Genomic DNA, 11,344 nt, shown 5'->3' with positions numbered 1-11,344 from the left:
GGAGAGAGACAGAGATAACTATAGCCCTGCTTCACCATTCACAAGGCTTTCCTTCTGCAGATGGGGGCTGGGTGCTTGAAGCAGAGTCCTTGTGCATTGTAATATGTGGGCTCAACCAGGTGTACCACCAACCTGTCCCTCCAGACTCTTTTTTCTTATATACAATTTTTATTTTACTTATTTATTATTGCATAGATACAGACAGAAATTGAAAGGGGAGGGGGAGATAGAAAGGAAAAGAGGCAGAGAGATACCGGCAGCTTTACTTCACCACTTGTGAAGCTTTCCCCCTGCAGGTGGAGACCAGGGGCTTGAACCTGGGTCCTTGTGCACTGTAGTGTGTGTGCGCTTAACCAGGAACGCCACCGCCTGGCCCCCTCTTCCAGACTCTCTAGGGCAATAGTTCTCAACCAGAAGTGTTTCTGTCCCAGAGGGCCAGCCAGCAATATCTGGAGAAATTTTTAGTTTTGACAGCTGGGGGTGGTACTGACCTGGAGTAGGGAGACAGATGCTACAACGTTAAACCTCCCACAATGCACAGGACAGTCCTCTGCAAGGAAGCAGCATCATCTCAGGCCGAAAAGCCATTCACTGTAAGGCTGAGGAAACCCTGCTCCAGAGCTAAGGGGAGCTGCGTGACAGGATTCAAGTGGAGTGCGTTGAGGCAGGGGTGGAGGAGAGAGAAAAGACCCGGGGGGACACTGATGCAGTCATTTTGCAACTCACTGACATGGCCCCTGGACAGCTTCTTTCTCATTATCAACATGGGAAGGAAAGGAGAGGGGAGGGGAGGGGAGGGGCGGGGAGGGGAAGGAAAGGACGAGCTAAAGAAACAGCAAACGTCTTTTTTATGTGGTTATATTTTTTTCAGTAATAAATAGATTTTCTTCTTTAAACACAGAACATATAACAGGTTGAATATTCTCCCCCCCATTCCAAAGACAAGAGTCTATAAAACAAATGCCAGCTGGACCGCCCTAAGGGCTGAAAAAGTCTGGTGACCCCCACCCAGCCCTGCCTCCTGCAGCACCATCACCCCCACACTGCAAGAGAAAGGGGTCTGGGGCTTCTCCCTGGGACCCTGGGGACTTAGGCGAGAAGCATGTGAATGTGTGATGTCACCTCTCTGGGAGGCATAGGCTATGCAGAGATGAGCTTTCCCTCTCAGCGGCTCTGACCAGCTCCTGCCCTGCTGTCTCAGTTATGAAGCACCTGGGCTCAGCTTCCAAGGGAGCTGCCTCTCGGCTTCCCCACTCTCCACTCCTCTGCGGCCTTCTCAGAGCAGATGGGAAGGGGTCCAGGACCTGTCCTCTCCCCGGCCTGCATGGAAATGCTGTGTGGGATAGGCATGATGCTGAAGGTGAGGCTCCTACAGGGCCCCCAGCCCCACAGCTGTCCTTCTACCCTCCAGTCTAGTGCCTGGCTTGGGGTGTGATGGTTCTTTCTTAATGTCAGGTCCTCAAGATGGGCCTGGCTCTGTCCTTGGCCCGTTCCTGTCTCCTTCCAAGCCCTCACCGTGGCCGTCTGAAAAAACTCGTGTCCAGTGTCCTAAAGTGTCTCATCCTCCCGATCCCCGTGCCTCTGCTCCCCATGGGAGGAGGTGGGAGGTTGTCTCCCCTCTCCAACCCCCGCTTCACATAATAGAACAGCTTTTGGCTTTTTCTTTCTTGAAGGTGGAAGAGATGAGTTCCGACCGACTGGGGAGGTGAAGCAGTCGCTTGGAGAGGCTGAGGGTGGGGCTCTTTGAGGCCACTGGGCTGGGCTTGTTCAGACACACCATGGATGCTGTCCGGAAGATGCTGTGGATACTCTTTTCTGAGGTGAAAGCCGAGCCTTCCAGGTAGATTTCTGCACCCAGCTGCTTGGCGACTGCACAGCCCTGCAGGAGTTAAGGGGGACAGCTGTCATATTGTGGCCTCAAATGGCTCCTGGAGTGAGTGGGCCTCCCCAGGGCAGCTCCCTGTCAGCCAGTCACCACCACCTTCTACTGGTTATTTTCTAAAGGTCAAGCCTAACTGAACCTAACAGTCATCTGGAATATCAGATCAAGTAAGGATCAGAATTTCTGGTGGTAGGCTCTGGGCATTAGTGTATGTAAAAGTTCTCCCGATGATTCTAATGTGAAACACTGGTTTAAAAGAAATGAACCTGGGCAGGAGTAGACAGCATAATGGTTCTGCAAAGAGACTCTCATGCCTGAAGCTCCAAAGTCCCAGGTTCAATCCTCTGCACCACCATAAGGCAGAGCTGAGCAGTGCTCTGGTAGAAGAGGAAGAAGAAGGAGAAGGAGAAGGAGAAGGAGAAATGATCATTTAAAAAAAAAAAAAAAGGAAAAAGAAGAAGAAAAGGAGGAGGAGGAAGAGGAGGAGGAGGAGAAATGGAAGAAATGGCTATAAGAAATTATCCTCCAGAGGCCCGGGAGGCGGTGCAGTGTATAGTGTTAGACTCTCAAGCATGAGATTCTGCTCTGGTTTTCTCTTTCTCCTCTTCCTTCTCCTCTCTCTCATGAATGAGTAAATATATATTTAAAAATATATTTTAAAAAGAGGGAAATCTCTGCCTAGGAAGTGGTGCACTGGATAAAGCATTGAACTTGTAGCTATCAAGTCCTGAGTTCAATCCTTGGCATTGCATGTGCCAGAATTATGCTCTGGTTATATCTTAAGAAAAAGGAAGGGAGTGGCCCGGGATTTGGTACAGTGAATAAAGCATTGTGCTCTCAAGTATGAGGTCCTGAGTTCAATCCCTGGTAGCACATGTGCCAGAGTGATGTCTGGTTCTTTCCCTCTCATCTCCTATCTTTCTCATTAACAAATAAATTTTTAAAAATTTTTTTTAAAAAAAAAAGGGTTAAATACAGGTGGCTCAAAGCGCAAGGACCAGCGTGAGGATTCCAGTTCGAGCCCCCAGCTCCCCACCTGTAGGGGAGTCGCTTCACAGGCAGTGAAGCAGGTCTGCAGGTGTCTGTCTTTCTCCCTCTCTGTCTTCCCCTCCTCTCTCCATTTCTCTCTGTCCTATATCCAGCACCATCTTAAACTAGAACTGAGCAGTGCTCTATTTTATCCCTATCTCTCTATATATCTCTCCTTATTAAATTTTTAAATAAATAAATAAATATTTAAAAAATTAAGGAGGGTGGTCCCAGAACTGGCATAGTGGATAAAGTGTTGGGCTCTCAAGCATGAGGATCTGAGTTCGATCCCCAGCAGCACATGTGCCAGAGTGATGTCTGGTTCTTTTTTTTTTTTAATATTTATTTTATTATTATTTATTTATTCCCTTTTGTTGCCCTTGTTGTTTTATTGTTGTCATCGTTGTTGGATAGGACAGAGAGAAATGGAGAGAGGAGGGGGAAGACAGACAGGGGGAGAGAAAGATAGACACCTGCAGACCTGCTTCACCGCTTGTGAAGCGACTCCCCTGCAGGTGGGGAGCTGGGGGCTCAAACCGGGATCCTTATGCGGGTCCTTGTGCTTCGCGTGCACTTAACCTGCTGCGCTACAGCCCGACTCCCTGATATCTGGTTCTTTCTCTCTCTCTCCTCCTACCAGCTCATTAATTAATTAATTAATTAATTAATATGAAAATAGTGGTCCAGGAGGTAGCGCAGTGGATAAGGCTTTGGACTCTTAAGCATGAGGTCCCGAGTTCAATCCCCGGCAGCACATGTACAAGAGTGATGTCTGGTTCTTATTCTCTCTCCTATCATTTTTCATCAATCAATCAATAAAATTTCTCATAAATCAATAAATAAAATCAATAAACAAAATAAAAATATATATGGAAGAGGAAAGAGAGAAAGAGAGAGAGAGAGACCCTCTGCTCAGGAGATTACACAGTGTTTTACACAATAGAATTCCAAGTCTGAAGCTTAGAGGTCCCAGGCTCAGTTCCCTGTACCACCATAAGCCAGAGTTGAGCAAGGCTCTGGTCAAAAGAATTAAACTGGGGGTCAGGCGGTAGGACAGCTGGTTAAGCGCATGTGGCACAACACACAAGGACGGTGTAAGGATCCTGGTTTGAGCCCCTGGCTCCCCACCTGCAGGGGAGTCGCTTCACAGGTGGTGAAGCAGGTCTGCAGGTATCTATCCTTCTCTCTGTCTTCCCTTCTTCTCTCCATTTCTCTCTGTCCTATCCAACAACAGTGACATCAATAACAGCGATAATAATAACTACAACAAGGATAAAACAACCAGGGCAACAAAAAGGAAAAAAGGGCCTCCAGGAGCAGTGGATTCGTGGAGCAGGCACCGAGCCCCAGCATTAACCCTGAAGACAAAAAAAAAAAAAGAAAAAGAAAAGGAATTAAGCTAGAAGAGGAATAAATCAGCCCAGCCCCGCCTCTCTTTCAGAGTGAACCTAGAGACTTGAGTTACGCATTCTGAGCTCCCTAGTTGATTCTAATGCAGGTCGCCACAGAACCCCAAGGGGAATAGAGAGAGCTCATCCTCCAGGCTGCACCATCAACTGGGTAAACAGGTGCCCACCACCTCCATGCAGGTAACTGGTTTGATGATGACAGATGCCACGAACACACAGTGCCAGTTTCTTCTTGCCGTAGTGGGAGAATGTGAGCAAGGAAGACATTTGGAGTCTGCCCGCAGCCCTCCACGCTCACCCCACCCCAGCACACACCTGCTCGTAGGAGACGGGCGCCTGCTTCTGGTGGGATAGCTCCATCAGAGTGCTCAGGTCTGTCCGAAGGTCTGTCTTGCAGCCGATAAGCAAAACACGTGTGCTTGGACAATAGTCTAGGATTTCCGTCCTCCACTGAAGAGCCACACGAGAAGGAGAGAAGGAGACGGAGGAAGGGAGAGAGGAGAGTCAGTGGTTGACAGACATCAGGAGAAGCCTAGCTGGCAGCATCACACACACCAGCCAGCTTATCACCAGCCAGCCTTTCTGAGTCACAGCATCGTCACTGCATCAATTACATCATCTTCCTGCCCGAGAGGCCTTCGGTGCCATAGGAGTGCTGACCTGAGAGCTGCCCCCTTATTTCACAGCCCAGTCACTAGAAGGAACACAGGGCCTGCACCTGCACCCTCAATCCACTCAAAAGGCCTCCCAAGTCAGGAATGTCAGGAGGAAGCCAACCAGTCTCTTCCCAAAGGAAGGAAATCATTTCAGCCTTCTGGAAATAAGACTAGTTCCATCAAGTGTCCTGTGACTCAGGAGAAGCGGGCCTGCCGCCCAGACCAAGGCATTTCCCACCAGCAGTTCAGCTCAGGCCTGTCTGGCTTGCCCAGTCCCTGGGGGCCAGAGATCAAGCTCTAGGGAAGCTGCCTCTGAAACCCTATCCCAGATCCTCAAACCACACCACCACAAGCTTCTCTGGCTTCCCGAGGCTTCCGTACATTCTTTCCCTGTGACCCTCTGGTACAGTCGTGTAGGGAAGGGACAGGGCAGAAGCTGAGGATGCAGGAGAACTGGTTCTGAGTAATGATGTGGCTCTGGATACGGATCTCTCTTCCCTGACCTTGTTTTCTTCCTGACACACGAGAGGGGACTGAGGGACGAGGTCTCCAAATGTCCTTTTTGCCTTCCACTCCCTCAGAGAGTGGAGCCTTGACCAGCATTACCTTCTTGAGGGCACTGTCCACTGTCTCTGGACGGCTGATGTCGAAGCATAGTAACACTGCATCTGAGTCACTGTAGCAGAGCGGGCGAACATTGTCATAGTAGGGGGACCCTGAGACAGGGAAGGAAGAGCCACGGGTGAGTCAGGGGCATGTCCCCTACCTGCACGCAGCCCAGCCCAAAGCCCTAAGGTCCCTGGGAATAGCCTTGTTGGCCCTTGGGTTAGTATCCCTACCCCCAGCCAGCCCCAAGGGGACTGTATTGTAGCTGGGCGTGTTCAGGATCTGGACACTCTCAGAAGGTAGTAGCAGAGACCATCTTCCTTAGTTCTGAAAACAGGGAAGGTGGGCACATTAAAAGGGGGCTAGAAAATAATGATACTGATGGTACTGTCTGGGCCTTCTCTGGTGGGCTAACTTAGGTCTGTCGATTCTCTGAGTCCTAGAGGAGGAGGAGGATGCTCTCAGCCCTGCAGAGGCCAGACCAGTCTCCTCTTTCCTGGCTTCTGTCAGCCGCTCAACCTCTGCTCCCTTCTGCTCCAGGGTCTCTCCCCAAGCAAACCTGCGTGTTATATAACCAGATGCCCTGCTTTCTCTGTGGGGTCAGGAAGCTGGAAGGGGAGCGAGAGCAGCCAGGAGTCAAGGTCCTGCCCCTCCCTCCACCCCATGGGCTTCCAATGAAGAAAGGCAAAAAGAATGCTATTGCCCCCCACCCACCCCTTTTCCAGGACCTCAGGGAGGCAGGTTCAAAGACAGCAGCAGCAATTGCTGGGGGTTTCAGGGTTCAGCACAGATCTCTGATTTGGAGGGGAGTGGGCAGTGCAGACCCAGGTGGCCCAAGTTGGGAGAACGCGAGAGGCTGAGCCTGCCCCCCTCCACCCCAAGGGAGAAACAGTAGCAGATTTGGAACCCAGACAATTCGTGCCCAGAATAGCAAGCAGCCCCGCTCCCTGCATCGCAATTGCCATGGAAACTGGGTGGGAATCCAACTTAGGGTAGGGGGAGCTAGTTGTTAAAAAAAAAAAAAAAGGAGTGAAGGGGAGTTAGTCTAGCTGCCTGCTCCTTCAGGGTCCGCCTTCCCCCACATGGTGGGGTCTCTGAGCACCGCAGCACTGGGGGGAGGGGAGGGGGACAGGCCTGTTCTGACTCCGACCCCTCCCCTGGCAGTCAAATACAGGGGACAGGCCAGCCCAGTGCAGGAAGCCTCACCCCCCACACTCCTGTCACTTGCTCCTTCCTTGTGGGTACTCAGCTAGAAAGAGGGAGTTTGCAGATAGCTGAGAGGCTGCCTGTGGTCAGATTTGGGCTGTGGGGAGGCAGCAGGGAGAATGGAGACTGCTCTTGCTGATTTTCCATTCTCAGGATTGGGATTCCAGGGCTGCCTTCTGACTGTGGGAGGAGGGGAAGCAGAAAGGAGGGGCACTTGGGGGCAGCAACAGTGAAAGGACAGATAAGCTGCGGGAAGATTCTGCTAGGACTAGAGAAGCAAAGGTGGGCTGCTGGCAAAGTCACAAAAACCACGTAGCCAAGAAGCCTTCCAGGCGGCTCCAGCCACAGCAGCACTGTCCAGCAGCGCCACAAGCCAGCCTCTGCCCTGGGAGCTGCAGTGGAGGGGAGCCTCCCAGGTCTGGGGATACTATTTTGTTTCAGGCAAGGGGAGCAGGGAGCAGGGAAGTCTCATTTACCGTTCCCCCCTCCCCTTCCCCCAATTTTTCCAGGCCTTAAAACTGGATCTTGGGAAGAGTAGGATGGCATATTTATTCTCTGTAATGGGAACCCACCCCATGATTTATAGTTCCTCTTCAAACCCAGCCTGAATATGCGTTTTTTTTTTTTTTTTTTTTTTTTTGGACAGGAGTAGCTTTTATTTCCTTTCTCCTGTTGCTGGCTTTTTGTCTTTAATTAGGACTCTGAACCCAGTCTATCTAAATAAATAATAAAAAAAGAAGAAGAAGATGAAGAGATAAGTGACCAGATCAAAGCAAAGGACGGACTAGCACTGAGGGCTGGGGACTGAGAGGCTGGAAAAATATTGCTTTTTACATTCCAGAGAAAGGCGGCATCTTCTCCCTCAGTCCAGTATGGGGTGGGGGCCAGTCAGCATGTACCCTTTCTCCCCCTGCTCACAGAGTGTCCCAGCACTGTGTTAAGCCATCTCCCCCACCCTCCCGAGCACTCATGATGCATCGCTTCATCCCCAAGCTGCAGCAGTGGGGCTGCGGCAGAAGAGCAGTGGCCCAAGCTGGAATGCGGGAGAGAGATCTGAGTCAGGGACACTATTTCCCGGGAGCAAGCTTGTCTCTCTGCCTCCGGCTCAGGATCACAACTGCCTCCAGACACAACCTTCCTGCCTATTTGGCTTTGTTTTGGGAGAGTGTGTGTGTCTGTCTGTGTGGTGTGTGTGTGTCTGTCTGTGTGTGTGTTGGCAGGGAGTGGAAGTTGAACAGCCCATCTTACTGCTGCCAGTATTCACCGGTCCATTTACCTCGCCATCCCAGTCCTCCTCCAGAGGATGGAACCAGACCCAGAAAAACGAGTGGCTTGTGGGTTTCATCCACTCTGCACCCCTGGATCAGTCAATTGACTCAACCAAGCTCCTCCAACCCCACCCCCACCCCACCCCTACCCCTGGTCTGCACAGTCTTCAGGTCCCCTGCACCTTCTCCCCAGCAAAGAGGGAAAGTGTTGACAGCAGCTGCGGCAGCCCCGTGGGGCTGGAAAGGGGGCGTTGGGGTGGGCAGTCTTACCTGAGGTGTCCCAGAGACTGAGCTCTACTCGCTGGTCCTCTGTCTCCAAGCAGGCTGTGTAATTCTCAAACACGGTGGGCACATAAGTCTGTGAGAAGATAGGAACTGGTCACTCGCCAGGCACCCCAGCCCTTTAACCCTCTAGTTAGTGCTGGCTACTTAAGGAGCCATTAGCTCTAAGGAGATAAGGCAGGAGATATGTGGCAGGAGCTAAGGAGGCAGAGGTGAGCTACTTGGAGCGAGAGAAATGGGGACACACACACACACACACACACACACACACACACACGGAGGGAATCTAGAGATGCAGGCACTTTGCTCCCCCTGGGAAATATAAAGGTTTCAATCAGTGCACCCACACACACACACACACACACACACACACACACACACACACACACACATTTCTTCTGCTGCCAGATTTGTCTGGCACCCGGTTTCCGAGCCACAAGCTAAATCTTGGTTTTTGTCTTCTGTCTGCTGGCAAGCCCTGGGAGCAGCCTGGCATCTGAAGGCTCACAGAGAACCTTTGAAGACCATTGAGGAGACCGGCAGATCTTACGTCCAGAAGAAACCTCAGATTCTCAAATGTCTCCTGTCCCCTCTCCTGAGAGCAGGCTTCAGGGCCAGGTGGAACACAGGTAGGAGGGGATCTGACTGGGGCCTCTGGGTGAGAAGTGAGGAGGAGCCAGCCAGGCAGGCGGCAGAAGTGGAACAGGTCTCAGGGGAAGCTAAGGCAGGGCGGTCCTCCAGCCAAAAAGCAGCCGAGGATGAAGTGTGTGTGTGTGCGTGGAGAGGAGGACACCCCCCTCCAAGTCCAAGTGCAGGTGGAGCTCTACCCTCCGCCCCGCAGGCAGGCAGGCCGGCCGGGAGAAAAGCTGGCCATCAGCCTGCGGTGAGCTCACCTCTGGGTAGCAGTCCTTCGCTAACACCTGTAACATCGCGGTCTTGCCACACTGCACATCCCCCACCAGGACGAGTTTACATCTGGCCACGACTGGCTGGGGAGCCCGTCTCTCCTTCATGACTGCAGCCTCCGTGGGGACTTGAACTCGGATTCCCGCAAGTGAAGGTAAAGTGCCAGCCGCAGCGTCTGTGCGCCACACCTGAGCAGAACCCCTGCCTCGCACCAACTGGAGGGATAGAAGCGCACCGCCTGCGTTATATCTTCGCGGTGGAGCCAATCACAAGAGGAGGCGGGCCCCGAAGTGGCCAATCCCCGAGATGGGATCTCCTGCGTTAGCCAATGGTAGCAGGCTCTGAGTCAGTGTCTCCTTCCTCTTCTCCCTTTTTCTTAAAGCAAGCACCATTGCGTACTTTGAAAGGGGGATTCCCACGGTATTTTGCTTTTCATATTAAGAATGAGAGTGGGGAGTGACCGGAAGCAAAATGAAATGATTTGAGTGTCCATCAGTTAGTGTCAAAAGCAGAAAACTAAGCATGATGAGAAAAAGTGAGGTCAAACTGGAGTTCCAGGAGGGAAGCAAGACAGGTGGCACTCCAGGGGAAAGAGGGGAAGGGGAAATGGGAGAGGAGGGATCTCTGACCCCTGTGTACCACCTAATCCCCACTCAAAATAGCTCCCACTCTGACTTCCCTTTCCAGAAGCTCCTATGCCCTTCCATTAGTCCCTACTGTACCCAAGTTTCTTCCTCAAGAGGAGGAAATCATTTTCATCCAGCGATCAATCACAAATGTAAAAGACTTCTGATGTCACCTGGAAAAACACAACACAACTGCCAACCCACAAAAAGATGGGTAGAAAGGAGTGAGGGAGTCTGCCAAGTGAGGGGATGGGAGTGGAGTCAACAAAGCAAGTTGGTATCTATGTGACCAGTCTCTCCCCTATGCCTGGCAGGAGCTGCTGAGGATGTTTGCTCTGCTACCTAAGTTCAGCTTCCTGCATGAATCAGGCTCAGTCCCAGCTCCTGGCTGACACCTACCAAAGCTGAGGCACCACTGTGTCACCTGGTTAAAGTCCGGAATCTTTGATATTGGAAAGTTGGGAATGAAGGTTGAGATGAGTAACTGCCTACCAACTCTACCTTTCAGAGTTCTTTAGTGATTATTGTTGTTGTTGAGGAATGAAGATTGTTCAAATAAGGACTCCTGGGGATCAGGGATTGAAGGGAGACTGAATTTGGACAAATAATGAAAGCAAGCAGAGAGCATTTCATGGCACGTTGTCAAGCCTAGTGTCTCTGGACTGTGCCCTGAGTCTGTTCTGTCAAAGTTTTATTCTAATTCAGTATCACTGTTGTCCTATCCAGGAATATATTTCCATTATTTCTTCTTCTCCTTCTCTTTTCTTTTCCTTTCTTTTCCACTCTTCTCCTCTTCCACTTCTTCCTTCTCTTTTTTCTCTTCCATCATCATCATCATCATCTCCTCCTCCTCCTCCTCCTCCTTCCAGACAAGGCTTACTGTGGCCCCTATGTATCTTCTCAAATCCTTCCCGGGAGTGAGGGGTCACTTTATGGAACTTCAAGGGCAGAAAGAGTTATCCAGATGCTACTGGTATCTGTGTCATCACCCTCCTGTCTCAGGCTCAGTGGCAGTTTCTGCCCCCTCATCCGCAGCTCACAGATAATGTTCCATCTGTAGAGAGTGTCCTCCTCTTGCCCTTTTCCACCCGCCTGACAGCCTCTGAGCTGCCCATATGGAGGACTTGGGAGAGTTCCAGCAACCACTGTAAGATCACAAACTACCTCAAACTGGAGACCTTTTCCTCAGCCTGACCTTTTCCCCCTGCTCCCCACTTTCTGTCTCACCTGGACTCGGTTACGGAGGTTCATCAGTGGGAACGTCTAACAGCCACTGAAAGCTTCACCGAGCTCTCTCCCGTGGCAGCCCTAAAGGCTTCCATCTCCTTTCCTTGCTCTGCTCTAGCCTCTCCAGGCACACGCCTCCCTCATCAGTCACTCCTAACAGTTGCTCAGTGTTAGTAAAGACTACGCCTGCCTGCCACACCAACAGCTTCCTCTGGCTTCTGAGGCGATTGCTAGGCTGTGTGTGCAC

At 51.3% G+C, this 11,344-nt stretch overlaps 1 protein-coding gene across 1 annotated transcript; it reads right to left on the bottom strand.

Annotated features, from left to right (window-relative positions):
• Positions 1 to 859: 859 nt before the first annotated feature.
• Positions 860 to 9,459, bottom strand: RND1 (Rho family GTPase 1). Its single transcript, XM_007528521.3, has 5 exons — positions 9,232 to 9,459; positions 8,327 to 8,414; positions 5,583 to 5,692; positions 4,636 to 4,770; positions 860 to 1,879 (listed from the first exon to the last, which is right to left on the bottom strand). Exons 1-5 carry the CDS (start codon positions 9,349 to 9,351, stop codon positions 1,634 to 1,636), a joined length of 699 nt encoding a protein of 232 aa, XP_007528583.1. The 5' UTR covers positions 9,352 to 9,459; the 3' UTR covers positions 860 to 1,633.
• Positions 9,460 to 11,344: the final 1,885 nt, after the last annotated feature.

Source organism: Erinaceus europaeus, chromosome 7, assembly GCF_950295315.1.
Source record: "Erinaceus europaeus chromosome 7, mEriEur2.1, whole genome shotgun sequence".
Lineage (NCBI taxonomy): Eukaryota > Metazoa > Chordata > Mammalia > Eulipotyphla > Erinaceidae > Erinaceus > Erinaceus europaeus.
Note: the sequence above shows the minus strand (reverse complement) of the source record. Positions and strands in the feature narration are given on the sequence as shown.

Bases quoted from the DNA above. Each gene is read 5' to 3' on its own strand.
- RND1 (XM_007528521.3), bottom strand. From the start codon at position 9,351: ATGAAGGAGAGACGGGCTCCCCAGCCAGTCGTGGCCAGATGTAAACTC. The intron at 5,693-8,326 runs GTAAGACTGCCC...TCCCTGTCTCAG, and splicing joins CAGTCTCTGGGACACCTCAG to GGTCCCCCTACTATGACAAT. The intron at 4,771-5,582 runs GTAATGCTGGTC...GTGGCTCTTCAG, and splicing joins TGGACAGTGCCCTCAAGAAG to TGGAGGACGGAAATCCTAGA.